At 44.1% G+C, this 15,853-nt stretch overlaps 2 protein-coding genes across 19 annotated transcripts in view; one reads left to right on the forward strand and one right to left on the reverse strand.

Annotated features, from left to right (window-relative positions):
* Nucleotides 1-15,853, reverse strand: part of LOC144576540 (putative uncharacterized protein C6orf52) — a 132,121-nt gene that overhangs the window by 105,389 nt on the left and 10,879 nt on the right. For 10 of the 18 annotated variants that reach the window (XR_013533831.1, XR_013533822.1, XR_013533833.1 and 7 more), the window contains one exon: nucleotides 14,368-14,413. Coding sequence is in view for 2 of the 18 variants with exons in the window: in XM_078368457.1 (XP_078224583.1) it covers nucleotides 14,368-14,413 (46 nt within the window). In the remaining 16 variants the exon portion in view is untranslated. Of the gene's footprint in view, nucleotides 1-1,586; nucleotides 6,567-11,401; nucleotides 11,509-11,648; nucleotides 12,050-14,366; nucleotides 14,414-15,853 lie in introns of those variants that run through there. The other 8 variants (XR_013533825.1, XR_013533818.1, XR_013533830.1 and 5 more) reach the window with 6 other exon arrangements.
* LOC128931714 (uncharacterized) lies at nucleotides 5,905-7,969 on the forward strand. The gene is made up of 2 exons (XM_054253763.2): nucleotides 5,905-7,457; nucleotides 7,891-7,969. Exons 1-2 carry the CDS (start codon nucleotides 6,168-6,170, stop codon nucleotides 7,927-7,929), a joined length of 1,329 nt encoding a protein of 442 aa, XP_054109738.2. The 5' UTR covers nucleotides 5,905-6,167; the 3' UTR covers nucleotides 7,930-7,969.

Consider the following 15,853-nt stretch of genomic DNA (forward strand, 5'->3'; position numbering starts at 1 on the left):
TTGAAACAGCATTTCAAGTATACGTTCATTGGTGAATCATCAAACGCACTACTTCACAGTTATTTTTCATTTTTGTAGTGGAAACACTGAATGTCCTCTATGTATTTTTCTTTATTTTTCCTTTTTCCTTCTCTTTACAACTAGTCAAATGCAGCAGTAAGAAGCAGGGAAAGAGTAGAACAAAAAGTTCAATCCACAATTGACTCAACAACCAGTTGCGGTAACTCACTACCTTCGAACTAGTCTGTATTTTTCAATATAATATTTCTTCATTAATTATAGTCACCATGCTGAACAACATCTTTCTCTTTTTTCTTTGACAAAAGGTTGGTGGCGGGGGGACTGGAGTCTCACCCTGTTTCCCAGGCTGGAGTGCAGTGGCACAATCTCAGCTCACTGCAATCTCTACCTCCTGGGTTCAAGCGATTCTCCCACCTCAGTCTCCCAAGTAGCTGGGACTACAAGCACGCATGCCATCATGCCTGGCTAATTTCTGTATTTTTAGTAGAGACAGGGTTTCACCATGTTGGCCAGGCTGCTCTTGAACCCCTGACCTAAAGTGATCCATCCACCTCGGCCTCCCAGAGTGCTGGGATTACAGACATGAGCCACCATGCACCCGGTCATTTTTGCTATTTGCATGAAGAATGCCAGTGGTATTTTAATAGAGAGTGCATTGAATCTGGCTGGGCAAAGTGGCTCATGCCTGTAATCCCAGCACTTTGGAAGGCCAAAGCAGATGGATCACCTGAGTTCAAGACCAGCCTGGTCAACATGGAGAAGCCCTAGCTCTACTAAAAATACAAAAAGTAGTCAGGCATTTGGCACCTGCCTGTAGTCCCCTCTACTTGAGAGGCGGAGGCAGAAGAATTGCTTGAACCCAGGAAGCGGAGGTTGCAGTGAGCCAAGACTGCGCCACTGTGCTCCAGCCTGGTGACAGAGCAAGACTCCGTCTCAAAAAAATATATATATATTTTTCAAATTCTATTTGTTGTAACATCAAACAGAAATATAAAAGTCTCCAGCGTATAAGACCTCCACACTACAATGTTAATTAGAACGGGAGGGAAATTCGCTGGTGGAATCATTGGAAACTTTCAGGTGTGATTCTTTAGAGGAGAACATGGGGACAGAAGCAGAGTCACTTATTCTTTAGAAGTTTCATTGAATTTTAAAAACCTTTTCTTTCAAAGTTGTTAACTAAAATGTAAGGAACGAGTTACATTGTTCACTGATCCCTTCCCCAAACAAAGAAGAACTTGCTACTTGGAGGCCCCTGATCAATCATGAGAGATTGAAGTGCAAGAAAAGAAACATTGTTGACTGGAGATGCTGTTCCTAGACCTCCACAGGCTTTGCAAGTATCTTGGCAAATATAGTTAAATAAAATATAAAAAAAAAAGATTGTAGTTGTCTTGCTTTTTCTCACTGTCTGCATTTCAGATGTAATGAGAAGAAAATCACTAGTTTATGATAATCTTATATAGCTGAGTTTTATAAGAATGATTAGAAATGCTTCCCAATAAAAAAGAAAGAAATCAAAGTCCAATAAAGACCCAGAAGAGAATACAAATTACTAAAAGTTACAGGTTTTAAAAATTTAGTTTCAAGATATTTATCTGAAAAATCATAGATCAGTGTAGATAAAAATAAACATTGTCCTTCCATATTAGCATTTGGTGTTACCACTTGACAAATACTTAAATGTTGAATGTCTGATGAGAATTTATTTCGCAATTAGATTTTTTAGTTGTTTATTTTCACATTTCTTGAGGCAAGCGGTACAGAATGTAGTGGCCAAGGTCATGGCGCAGGAGTGGTTTGAAACCCTGCTTCTCTACTTACTGTGTGTCTGACCATGGGCAAATTACTTAACCCCTCTCCTCCCCAGTTTGCTCGTCTGTAAAATGACGGTGATGAGAGTCCTTATCTCTTGCAGCAATAATGAGGATGCAATAGGACAGCTCACATAAAACTCTTAGAATGGGGACTGGCATTTAGTAAGAGCTCAATAAATGTTAGCTATTTTTATTTTAAGTTCCGGAATACAAGTGCAGAATGTGTAGGTTTGTTACATAGATACATGTGTGCCGTGGTGGCTTGGTGTACCTGTCAACCCATCATCTAGGTTTTAAACCTCGGTTACAATACTATTTGTTTCAATGCTCTCCCTCCCCTCGCCCCCTACCTCTGACAGGCCCTGGTGTGTGTTGGTCCCCTCTCTGTGTCCAAGTGTTCTCTTCGTTCAACTTCCACTTCTAAGTGAGAACATACGGTGTTTGGTTTTCTGTGCCTGTGTTAGTTTGCTGAGAATGATGGCTTCTGGGTTTATTTTTACTTATGTCATGCCAAACCATACAATGTTATGAAAATTACTGTGATTATTGATCATCCACATAGGCCATTGGAGGAAAAATAAAATAAATTCTCAATGTTTACAGAAGAATACAGGAAACTGCTTTTCTTAAAATGTATTCACATGGTCTTTCATTTCTAAAGAAGCTGGTGTTGGCCAGGCACAGTGGCCCATACCTGTATACCTGCACCTTGGGAGGCCAAGGCAGAAGGATTGTTTGAGCTCAGGAGTTCCAGACCAGCCTGAACAACACAGTGAGACCTTGTCTCTACAAAAAAATTAAAAAATTATCCTAGTATGGTGGTGCATGCCTATAGTCCTAGCTACTCGGGAGATTGAGGTGGGAGGATTGCTTGATCCCAGGAGTTTGAGGCTACAATGAGCCATGATTATGCCATTGCACTGCAGCCTGAGTGACAGAGCAAGACCCTGTCTTAAAAAAGGAAGCTGGTGTTAACTCCCCTTTATGTAACCCACTGCACAGATGTGTGTAGCTCCAAGTGCACACAGCCTTCCATCTCTCGGCCTAATGTAACAGGACAGTGGAGCTGGGGGAATTACAGGCAATTTCAACGAGGGGGAATAGGTAGGAAGGAAACAGCTGGAAATCCCTAGAGTAACCTTACTCGTCTGATCAAAAGTACACATCACACACACTGGCAGAACTCTTGTTCATGTTCGAAACCAAAGGTTGGTAAACTTTTTCTGTAAAGGACCAGATAGTAAATAGTTTTAACTTTTGGGCCATACGGTATGTATCATAACTGCTCAGCTCTCCTTCTGAAGCACAAAAGCATCATAGATAACAAGAAAAAAACAAATTGTGGCTGTCTTCCCATCAAACGGTACATACAAAAGCTGGGGTGGGTCACGGTTTGCCAACCCCTGATCTGGAATACACCTGAATGTGGTGCATAGCCTCCATTACGTTTCTTGTAAAATTGTCTCAAATTGAAGCTGGAGGTCCTTTCTTCCCCTCTGAGATTCCTTCTTCCACTCTCCCCCCACATTTTCTATCTGCAGCTTTATTCTGGTGGTGACCCAAAAGGTCAAGGCTTGGCTCCATCCTGCAGCACAGCAGGATATTGGCACAGACTCAACCCTCCCAGGTTCTCAGAATGGAGCTTATACAAAGCTAAGTCTCTTGATGATATTGATGACCTCGCAGAGCTCAGTGCTTAGTATATTTTGTTTTTTGAGATAGGGCCTTGTTCTGTCATCCAGGATAGAGTGCAGTGGCACAATCTCAGCTCACTACAACCTCTAGCTCCCTGGATCAAGTGATCCATCCATCCCAGCATCTGAAGTAGCTGGGACCACAGGCACAAGTCACCAAGTCTGGCTAAATTTTGTATTTTTTGCAAAGATGGGGTTTCACCATGTTGCCCAGGCTGGTCTTGAACTGGGCTCAAGGGATCTTCCTGTCTCGGCCTCTCAAAGTGCTGGGATTACAGGCATGAACCACTGTGCTTGGCCAAGTAATTCATTTTTAATGGAAAATGAGTCTGTATCTTTTAAGATCTTTGAACAGATATCCATTCTTCTTCCCTCACGGCAGCTAGCACAATGTCCTACACCCAATAAGTATTTGTTGACGTTAGTTTGAGGTCATGGCAACTGTGACTTTATTCCTTTGTACATTAGTTTGGTGACGACCTGGCTTTCTAGTTCCAGAAGCAGAACTGAAGCAAATTCCTTTTCTTTTGGGAAAACAGACCTTTTGCAAAGAGACACAGACTCTCAAAAGAAAACAAACCTGTCTTCCTGAGACTCATAGGGGAGTGAGTGGGGAGGTGTTGGAATCCTCGGGGGAAATTATGGGTTATGGTTTCTTTCTGTTCTAGATAAGGGTTGGGCACAGGCAGATCCTGGAAAAAGTGGAGTCCTTTATTGCCCAGTGGGAGATGGCATTTCCAGGAGCAGTCCTGGCTGGTGCAATGGTGGCTGTTTATACTGCTTCTTTAGGCTCTTATAGGGAGATAGCCAGGGCAGCTCCCTAAAGAAAACAGCTGGGTGGAATACTTATCCTTCTCAACAAGGCTAGATCACAGGGGCTGCTGGCCTTATCATATCAGGGCAATCAGTGATTTCACCATGTCACCAACTACTCCTTTAGAAACCAACCGCATTATGACATTTCAAGCATAACAATAGTGCCCAAATCCATTCTGCCATATTAAAACTCAGCTGCATCAGCAAGTTTATTGCTAAAGGCCTAGAGTCTCAAATACTTTATGAGACAGCCTGAAGACGTAAGAAAGAAAGTCTAATTTCACCATAGCATTTACTTGGCTGTGTGTACGTGCACACGCCAGGTCCCAGGAATGAGGAAATTTCCCCCAGAAAGCTCTAACCAATGCACTTTAGTAATTTCTTGTTTGTTTCACTCTGATACTGAGTTTTCTTCTCATTCAAACATTCATTTATTCATTGAAATATTAGAAATATTAGTCGAGTGTTCTCTATGTATCTATCCATTGTCCTAGGTACTGTGGATACCACTGTAAATAAAACATGTAAAACACTTGCTTTCATGAAGTTTATATGCAAGAGTCTGACAAAGAAATATGCAAATGTCAAATGTTGCTAAGTGCAATGGAGATCAATGAAGTAGGGAAGGTGGTGAGATAGCTGCAGAGATGTAGAATGGCTGGGGGGGTGCTGTGAGCAGCGGGACTCAATTCCTCCCAACCTGGCCCCTGTCACTCGTTCAGACTAGCGCATCCCTCCAGAGAGCCACCCTCAGTCATCCTGGGCCTTTGCAGAGGCTACCCTCCTGCCCTTGTCTCTACTCACTTAGGCGACCCCTCCTCACACCGCAGGGCTCAGCACACTGGCCTCCAGAAAGCCCCACTTCTTCCCTCACCAGCACTGACCTGAGGCCCAGGCCACTCTTTGGCCCCCACTTCACCTGGTGCTTCTCACGCTGAAGGAGCTTCATGTCTGGGGGGGCCTTCCTGAAGAGGCTATGGGCTCATGGAGGGTAGGGTATGTCTGTTTCTTCTCTGTCCATCACATAATCTCAACCACATGAGGAAGGAAAAACCCTACAAGGAAAGGAAAATATTCTCTCCCTTCTCAATGGTTGAGATCAACCATTGAGAGATGAAAGAAAAGGAATTGAATATGTTGCATGTAGACATTAGGAGATCTTCAAAATCCAAAAGCTATTTCAGATTTTGAAATTACAAATGATTGAAAACCACCATGGCACGTTAAACCTATGTAACAAACCTGCACAATCTACACATGTACCCCAGAACTTAAGAGTACAATAAATATAGAAAAAGAAACTACAAATGAAAATGCTGTTGAAGTGTTGTACCAGTTTAAATAGCTGGGAAACGAAATATCAACCTCTATAACCCATCTAGACAAAAGCACTTACTTTTTAAAAGAGGAAGATGTTTTGGGGACCAAAAGAGAGAAAACCTCTGTGAAAGATCGCCAGCCATGATTGGCCCCTGCTCTGCTCTGAGCTCATGAAAAGCCTTTGTGATGTCATAACACACAGGCCTATATAAGGCCCTGGCTGGGTCATGGTTTTTGGTCTGAGAAATCCCTGGAAGCTTTTTTGGTGACCTGTGGACTCAGACCAGCTTAGCGATTATTACGAGTTGTTTGGCGGGGTGGGGGGAGTTTTTGTGGGAGGGGCGTTGGTGTGTTTTTTAGTTAGTATAGTTAATATAGTTGGTACTGTTTCTTAGCATTTTAGTGTTCTTTGGGATAATTAGTATTGTTAATATTTTAGCGTAGTCCATAGAGTTAGAGTAGTTACTTGTATATAGTTAGTGTAGACAAAGTAGGCACCATGAGGCAGGGCTTGGCCTCCACCTCACCTGCCCTGCGGCCACCTTATTATCAAATACTAAACTTTATAGGCCGTGGTGCCTTTGGGGAGGTCACGCTGGCCCGCCACTTAATGACTGGCACCCGGGTGGCGGTGAAAACAATCGACAGAACCGGCTTCCTCTCTAGCCACAGAGAGATGACTGTTTTACAGTCGGTCCGCCACGGCAACATCATTAACCTTTACCAAATGATTAACAGCAGAGAGGCGTGCCATTTCGTTCTAGAATACGCCGCAGGAGGAAGCCTGTCTAACTGGATTGAACGAAATATCGTGGAGGAGGAGGAGGCCCGAGGCATGTTCCAACAAATGCTGTCCGCCGTCAGGTACCTCCACCGCCGCAGCATTGCTCACCGAGACCTAAAACCAGACAACATGCTGTTAGATGTTAAAGGAAACATTAAAATTGCGGATTTTGGATCGGCCACGAGTTACCATGAGGGGCAGAGGCTGACAATAGCTCATGGGACCCTGGCCTACATGGCCCCAGAACTCTTCGGGGCCCAGGGCTATGAATGCCCCGCCATGGACATATGGAGCCTAGGCGTCACGCTGTTCCAGATGGTGTCCAACAACCTGCCCTTCTTCGCAGTGAGTCGTACACAACTGAAACGCCTAATTCTATCTTGCCAGTATGCTAGCCCGCACTATTTTTCTGAAAACCTTAAAAGACTAATTAAAAACCTTTTAACGCCTGATCCCAATGAGCGGCCGACAGCAGACAAAGTCATGGGGGAATCATGGGTGAACAACGGCCTTCACAGGAAGTCAGACCCCCAGCATGCCCCCACGGCCTCCCTGACCATCGAGCGCACTTGTGGAGATTTAGAAAACTTGGCACGGCAAGCCCTCCAGTGTGACCGTGTGGCCTCCTCCATTGTAAGTGTCATAGGCGGTGGTGGTGCTTTAGAAACCTTGGCAGAGCAAGCCCCCCAGCGTGACCTCGTGTCTGCAGCCTCCACCAAGTGCTCCACCGGCAGTGAAAATTTAGAAACTTTGGCTCAACCAGCCCTCCCGCATAACCTCACGGCCGCCTCCACCCAGATCACCACCCAGAGCACCGTGGCTCAACAACCAGGACACGAAGGCAGCGTCCTCCAAGCTGGGCAGCCCGAGGCTGTGTTGGCCCAGCCAACAAGAGGCTGGAGCTGCCGCAGGGCTGCCCGAAGGTGCATTGCCATAATAAGGAGATGCTGTTGCTGCCTCTGTCCACCCAAGAGGCAGAGTAAGAGGGCCCACCCAAGAGAAAAAGTAAGTAGGTGGGTGGTGAAGCCGCACTTCTTGCATTTTACTATATTTATTCTGTCTTTAGTAGTATTGTTTTAATTGGCAAATCATGCTTGTACATTCATGGGGTGCAGTGTGAGGATTAGATAGATATGTGCACCGTGGAATGAGGAAATCCCACTACTCAGCATCTCCACCACCTCAGAGAGACCAATTCCATGTGATGCCCCGCAAGTGTTGATCTAAACAAGTTGACCCCATTGAAGTAGCCAGTAGATGGATGGTGATCCGGGGCCAGAGAGTGGCAGAGGGAGGGAATGGGGGGGTATTGGTCAAAGGACCAAAGTCTAGACAGGAGGAAGAGGTTTTGACTCCAGTGCACAGCAGGGTGACCAGAGTCAATAAGAACGCATTGCATTTTGCAAAACATGTTCATGTCAAATGTCTCTGCATTTAGATTGGAGAGGACGAAGGCCCTGAGGTCCAGGAACACTGAAACCTGAGATGCCCAGGAGCAACGTTGGAGCCTGCGGCACTTTATATAAAAAAAATAAAAATAAATTTGTCATTCTGATAAATGACCATTTCTTGCTTCTTGCAAATTTTGTAGTAGCATTGGAAAGGTGGCACGTGGGTTGCAGACACTCTGCTGCTTTGTGCCCTCCCTGCACAGGACCAGGGCTAAGAGAAGGGCAAGGCTGGAGGCAAAAGAAAAGGCAGATTTACTAGCACCTGCCTTAATTTAAAGAAAAGCGGGGTTTATGAAAGGATGGAGGAGGACGTGGAAGAGAGCAAGAAAAAGATATAGCTAAACCAGAGTCTAAACCTGGTCCAGACTGGAGAACGGTCTATAAAGATCATGCGGTTTACCCCCGTGCAATACCTAGTGGTGGGATGTGATACAAACTGGTGGCCCACTGTCTCACACTACTACTATTGTGGCTATAGGAGTATCAGGTAAAAATGAACAAAAACAAACCCTTTTGCCAATCAAAATATGTCACTGGAAGGCAAGAGGTGTGGCACAAGTTCTTTATATCTTCCCAGCTGCCCTGTTCCTTTGTTGGGGGGGGGAATCTGCTCCCAAAACTACAAGTACAAATTTCTTTTAAGCCTAAAGATAACAAGACTTTAGATTTTAAGTAACCAAAGACTATGGTATTAGCCTTCACAGTGGCAATTATTTGCTAGGGATATTTCTTACACAAGAAATCTCCCTCGCTTCGGCCTACCTGCCACCATCCAGTTGGACAATGGTCCAGCATTTACTGCCCAAGTAGTCCAGCTCGGTGCCGAGTCCCTCAACATCTAGATACTACACATCCCTTACCATCCTCAGTCATCGGGTAAAGTTGAACAGGCAAACGGCATCCTCAAAGACCATTTGGCCAAACTTGCTATTGAGGTAAAACTCTCTTGGCCCACACTCCTACCTCTTGCCCTGGCCCATATCCGGGCCACCCCACGGGAGCCAACGGGCCTGAGCCCCTTCGAATTGCTCTACGGCTGGCCTTTCCTGGTTTCCCATAATCTCCCTGCGCGACCGCCGCCACTGGCCTCCTACCTTTCGTTTCTCTCTCTCCTGCACCAAGTACTCAGGGAGCATACGGACTGCACTCTCCCTGTGGTTCTGGGACCAGAGGACCCCCCACCCAGCAGCACCTCTCCAGCCAGGTAACAGCATTCTCCTCCAAGAGCTCAAAGCAGGATCCTGGCAACCCAGGAATCCTGGACTGAGGGCCCCACCACCAGGACCCATAATCTTGCACAGGCAAACTGCCAAACAGGCAGCTGTCAGTCTACTGTCTCCATTTTCATCCCACATGGTAAAAGCACCATACTCGGTGGCAATCATGGGTTTCACTTTTGGCATGGGCTGTGTTTTTTATATGACCAAACCAAGGACTACTGTCATTGGTGGAACACAAACTATGGGGGGGTGCCCATACAGCTCTTGTGTTATTCACAAGCCACAGCCTCCAAGCTGTCCCAACCGCATGCTCGCTCACTTCAGCAATGGTTCCTTAGCCCTCAGCATCTGAGACCCCGGCACAGCCGTTAGGATATAGGAGTGTCTGGTAAAGCCTGTGAAGACTATACCTGGAGCCACCCTCAGGGAACATGGCTAATATTTCGGTCCTATACCTGCATTGTCTCTGAAGCAATAGAACAGCTCAGTTCTGTAAGCCATACAATCCTGTAAAATGAAGCCATCCTAACTAACCAATTCAAACCCTCAGATAACACCTCTCAGTCTTTCTCTTGGTTGACTCTAGTACAGCAGGGAGCCAACATGTTAAATTTAACTAAAGATATGAATATCACCAACTGCTTTTTATGTGCCTCTCTCAGCAACCCCCCCTTAGCTGCAGTTCCCCTCAGGTCCGGGTTTAATCTGTTACAATCATCTATGGGACCCGGCACCATCTTAATAGATATCCCCTTGTTCCAAGTACACCCTCAAAATTTCTCTCTCTGCCATGAGACAGCCAGCAGCTCCAGTCCCAGCTATAACACCACAGTAAAGGTAAAATCCTCCCTCTACACAGCACCAAGAGGATATTTCTGGTGTAATGGAACCTTAACTAAAGTTATTAATGCCTCCTTCCCTTTCCCTTGTGTGCCTGTCACCTTGGTCCTGCAGTTAGAGGTATATGGACAGGCCGAACTTCTATCCCTCCTTCCACCCTCCCCTAATCACCGAGACAGATGAGCAGTCTTCCTCCCAAAGGTCGCTGGTCTCTCTCTAGCATCCTCTCTGGTGGCAGCTGAGCTGGGTAACGGCGCCCTAGGCTACAGTGTCACCCCAGCCACTCAACTAGAGGACAAGCTTTGTGTGGCTATCGAAGCGTCAGCTGCCTCCCTGGCCTCCCTCCAGCAACTCAAAAACGTAACTACTAGTAGCCTACTGTTGACTGGAAGCCTTACTGATGACATAAACAGTCAATTGACAAGTACTTGTATGTTACATGCGTTGTATACTGTATTCTTACAACAAAGTAAGCCAGAGAAGAGAAAATGTTATTAAGAAAATCATAAGGAAGAGAAGATACATTTACAGTACTACGCTGTATTTATCAATAATACAAGTTTGGGTTGGTCTGTTTACAAGATGAATCATCTGTAGAAAGGGTGATGGCTGCAGTGCAGACCTCAGTCTATGGTACAGATCAAGCAATTCAACTTTTCCTTGTAATGACATGACTTCCCTCTGCTTTTTGGGAGCACATCCAGCATCACTAGTGATATTTCATATGCATTCCATTGGGTTATGAAGGGTTTACGGTATTGCACTAAACATGATGAAAATACACAAGAACTTCAAGAGATCACCTTTTAGTGTGATAAAAAATTGACCAGGGAGAGGAACTGCTCACGGGGAAATGATTAGCATCACACTTCATATTTTATTATTACTATTATTTTTAGATGAAGTCTCGCTCTGTCACCCAGGCTAGAGTGCAGGGGCTTTATCTCGATCACTGCAACCTCTGCCTCCTGGGTTTAAGCTATGTGTCCCAAGTAGCTGGGATTACAGGTATGTGCCACCATGCCCAGGTAATTTTTGTATTTTTAGAGGAGATGGGGTTTCACCATTTTGGCCACGCTGCTTTCAAACTCCTGGCCTCAAGTGATACACAAACCTTGGCCTCCCAAAATGCTGCATAACGCATTTTAAGAGAATACTTGCAACACTTAAGCTCACGGCGATAGCAACAGGAAATGGCTATGAAATTATTGCAGTAGTATGGCGTTACTACAGTTAATTTTATGCAGTTATTTAATACTGCATTTTTACATTTGTTTATATATTTCTCTCGACTACAAATGGCATCATATGCAGCCTATAAGTGTATGCACAAGTTTTGATGAATTTTAACTTTTTATAATAAATTTGTGTATATTTTATGGTGGTAAATTATAAAACAGACTAGTATCTACATATATTTTCTGAATTCATGACATACCTTACAATTTCTTAATGTTTCCAATATTTCTAGGCTGTGTTCATTGAGTTTTTTCAAATGATTGCAAATCTCAAAAAACATTTCCAATATATTTCTTGGAAAAAAATCTGCAAATAAACGGATCCACAAAGTTCAAGCACATGCTCAGGAGCACTGTACCTATTTTACATCCTGATCAGGATGCCTTATTTAAAACATACTTTATGTTAAAACGCATGCTCTGAATGAAAAGACCACTCAAATAGGCTTTGTGTGAGCAACATGGCTGTTTATTCACCCGGGTGCGGGCAGGCTGAGTCAGTGGAGGGCAGTGGGACAGAAGCTAGTTTTATATGTTTGCAGTAGGCAGTGGAAAGTTACAGAAGTTACAGTTTAGAGTGGTCTTTTGCAAGCTGGGAGGGGGTCGTAGGGTCTGGAGTCACAAAGTTGACCAAAGTGGGTACAAAGCTGACCAAGAGTGGTTACAAAGTCCAATGACCTTGTCAATTAAGGCCGGAATCAGAAACAATAGAAGAATGTCTCAGGTTAGTTAGGCACCAAAAGGGTTGATTGCCTTACACTTTTCATGGTCTTCAAATTCCTTCACCTTTTCTAATTCCAGAAGGCCCTCCAGAGGTGTATGTGTGCACCATGGCTCCAACAGTCAGCCTAAAAGAACTTACACTTTATTTTTCAATTATGAAAAAATATTTGCCATAAGTTGATTTCATTTGTTCAGATAATAATGTGTTATAAAATTATTCTTGCCCCTAGAAAGAATTTAGGAGCCATCTCCTATCAATTACATAAAAACCCAGGAAAAGAGCATAAGTAAATTCCCACACTGCTATTATTAACACCACTCATTGATCCCCGAAGGATTATCTGCGGTAACATGTCTCCCTCCTGCCTCAAGCTTCTGAGCTATATCCTGCCACCAAGAGCATATGTCACATTGAGAAATGCCAACAGATTTAAACAGATTTACCAAGACCTAATTAAAAAGTTCACATTTATACTGACCAGTACTGTGCCCAATTTATGACCAGCCAACACATGAGTGGTTATCATATGACAGAAGCTGTTAAACCACCTAAAAGTACTTTACACCCAGCATGCCCACACTTCCTATGAGATAGGTATCAATGTCCCCACTTTACAAAAGTGAAGCAGACACACTAGAGATTAATTTGTCTAAAACTACAGAGCTAGTAGGTGGGATCTGAATCCCCTGGCAGTCTGTATCCTAAAAGAAAACTTTTACCTCCATTATTCTCATAGAGGCAGAAAACACCCGAATGCCTAGGCAAATAGGGAAGGGTCCATGGAGAACCTCCAACCTGCCCAAGTCATTGTGCACAGGGGATTTGCCTAAACATGCCCATGGTGAAAAATTCCGTCCCTTAACACATGCACAGTAAGGGAAATAAATCAATGTGGAGTGGCTCAGACTAAGGGCCCACATGCACACTGGAAGAATGGGGTGGAACCACCAGGAATTCATGCCTTATGCAGGGGAGGAGCCTGGCCTTTTCAACTTGTGTGTAGTGGCCTGGTATTCAATTTGTGAGGTAGAAACCTGCATTCAGGATCCCTCTTTTTCTTGAGAGCTTTCCTTTCACTTAATAAATTCCCTCCTCCTCACCCTTCAATGTGTCCGCATGCCTAATTTTTCCTGGTCATAAGACAAGAACCTAGAGGTTTAGCTGAACTAAGGAGCAAGAAATCCTGCATCAATTTTAATAAATTGTGGCCGGGCACAGTGGCTCACGCCTGTAATCCCAGCACTTTGGGAGGCCGAGGCCGCTGGATCGGGAGGTCAAGAGATCAAGATCATCCTGGTCAACACAGTGAAACCCCGTCTCTACTAAAAATACAAACAATTAGCTGGGCACGGTGGCGCGTGCCTGTAGTCCCAGCTACTCAGGAGGCTGAGGGAAGAGAATTGCCTGAACCCAGGAGGCGGAGGTTGCGGTGAGCCGAGATCGCGCCATTGCACTCCAGCCTGGGTAACAAGAGCGAAACTCCGTCTCAAAAAATAATAATAATAATAAATAAATAAACTGCATAACTGATAAAGACAGGAAGAGAGATTCACACTTAACCTGAAAGAAATCCCAGCAAGCTGAAATAAGCACCCTTTAGTCATGCTCAAATCAAAGTACTAAAAACTAGAACTGCTCACCAGTATCTAAAGATTTCAACATCAATTTGATTTAATTTAAACACCGAGCACCTACCAATATGTGAACTCTGAATTAGTCACAGGGGCTACAAAGACTAATAACAACATGCTCCCTTCTTTGATAAAGTCACAAAGACAGTGGGTGGGTTTGTCTGGTAGGGGAAGGGGTTTGATCAAGAGAGAGAAAAAAAGAACATGTGATAAGACAGGCATGTGATAAGAAAAAGACAATAGCGTTCTCCAAATTTCTCCTCTATTTTTCTTTCTTATTACTTAAAAGTGGCAAAACATTTTCTTCCCTTCCTCAAATAAGACACATTCAGAGTGTTTGTCTCCAGGCAGACAAACTTTGTTCTTTTCAGAACAAATTCAGAACTACAGGAAGCACCACCAGCCTGATACTAAGAAGCTGTCCTGACAAGTACCCCAGGAACTAATAACCCTGAGGCCACAGCAATTGCCTCGGTGCTCTTCTCCCTTGAAAATCAGAATTAAAGCATAATTTACCTCAAAGTCTAAACTTACAGAGGAAACGGTGCTTAAAAGCAACGTATTATCTTCTTCCTGTTTGGGAACATCCCCCTTTCTCAGTCCTTCAGAAGGGCCCAAAGAAGTAGTTTGGCTAAAGTTGTTCCCATAGAACCAGTTTCCAAAAACAGGAGAAATTACTGAAGAACATGGCTTAGGCAACCTACATGGGAATTTTCCAGTTCAACCTCCCAGTTTCCAGCAAGCAGAGTGAATGGAGAAACCAGGAAATGGGGTTTTGTTTTCAACCACTTGAGCACAAGGTTTATGTTACCTTCTAGTGGGTCTTCATCTTGGTTTTCAGCTAAAGCTGTGGTTTCCTGCAACAAAAAAGGATCTCATGAGAAAATAATTTTACTTAAAGGTTAAATATCAATATATACTTTATTGGGAAAAACTCTAGCTTCTAAAAATACTATCTAAAATAAAAATAATATTGAAAATTAATTGCTTAAAATCAGATTCTGAATTTGATGGAAAGAATCTTTAGGTGACATGGTACAATTATGAAAGAGGTAAACTGAGTCACAGAAGAATTATTACAAAAGAGCAGCAAGCCTAACAGGGGCCTCTGGCCTTTGGAATTTCTGGGACCTAACTAGCATCCTAGAGCCTGAGCTAGGAACCAGACACCAGGGTCCCTGGTATCAGGCTCCTTATTTTCTGTACTCATGCCTGACTCTACCTGGAGTTCCGCTCCTCCTTCCAGAATACAATCTATACAGTCTCCATAAGCACATTTTCCTCATGGCCCTCTAATCATATCCCCAAAACCCATGGCTCAGCTAAGAACCCGGATATTAGGTGCTCAAGAAAATGAGAGGCTACAGCAAAGCAAACCAATCATATTCTTACAAAATGAGAAAAGTGAACTGCAGAGGCACTCGCAAAGTAAATCTTGGTTGGTTAACCCAGACTCTGTTGGATCTACTGGGGCAGCATACATTTTTACGATTCCGCTATAGACTTGCTGGGAACCTGTCTTTTTAAGTATGGCTAGCTATTCCAAGGAATCACTCTATCAAAGAAGGGCTGATCTAGCTCCTGGCACTTAATTAAGCTTCCCTTGCTAATAAGAATGAGAAGGTACTGAGAGTCAAAGATCCACTATCTTTCCTTTTCGGTCTATCTGAAAGTATGTCTCCCCTTCACTCTGAAATATGTACAGGTTTGGAAAATAGGTTACCATAAATTTCAAAAGACAATCTGTGTCGTTTTTGTATTTAGATATGGCTAAGACACCAGCCACGGTGGCATGCAGCCCATAGTCTCAGCTACTTGGAAGGCTGGGGCAGGAGACCCAGGAGATAAGGCTGCAGTGAGTTATGATAGTACCACTGCATTCCAGCCTGGGCAAAAGAGTAAGACATCATCTCTAAAAACTAATTCTATGAAAGGGAAAGAAAGAAATGGCTAAGACACCCAGAATCCATGCCTCCACAAGTCCTTTCCCATAATGCAAGACTAAGTAACCTCACATTTTCCTCCTTTCAATATGCGTTCTGGCAAATGTGGATGCTAAATAACCAGGGTGAGGGAAGCAGCAACTATTTGGAGACAGTGTCCAAATCTTTCTGGTCTGAGGGTCACTGGCACTGTGTATGCAGCTGACTGCCTTTAAAAAGAAGCACGTTTATAGGCTGGGCGAGGTGGCTCAAGCCTGTAATCCCAGCACTTTGGGAGGCCGAGGTGGGTGGATCTCGAGGTCAAGAGATCGAGACCATCCTGGTCAACATGGTGAAACCCCAGCTCTACTAAAA

Source organism: Callithrix jacchus, chromosome 4, assembly GCF_049354715.1.
Source record: "Callithrix jacchus isolate 240 chromosome 4, calJac240_pri, whole genome shotgun sequence".
NCBI lineage: Eukaryota > Metazoa > Chordata > Mammalia > Primates > Cebidae > Callithrix > Callithrix jacchus.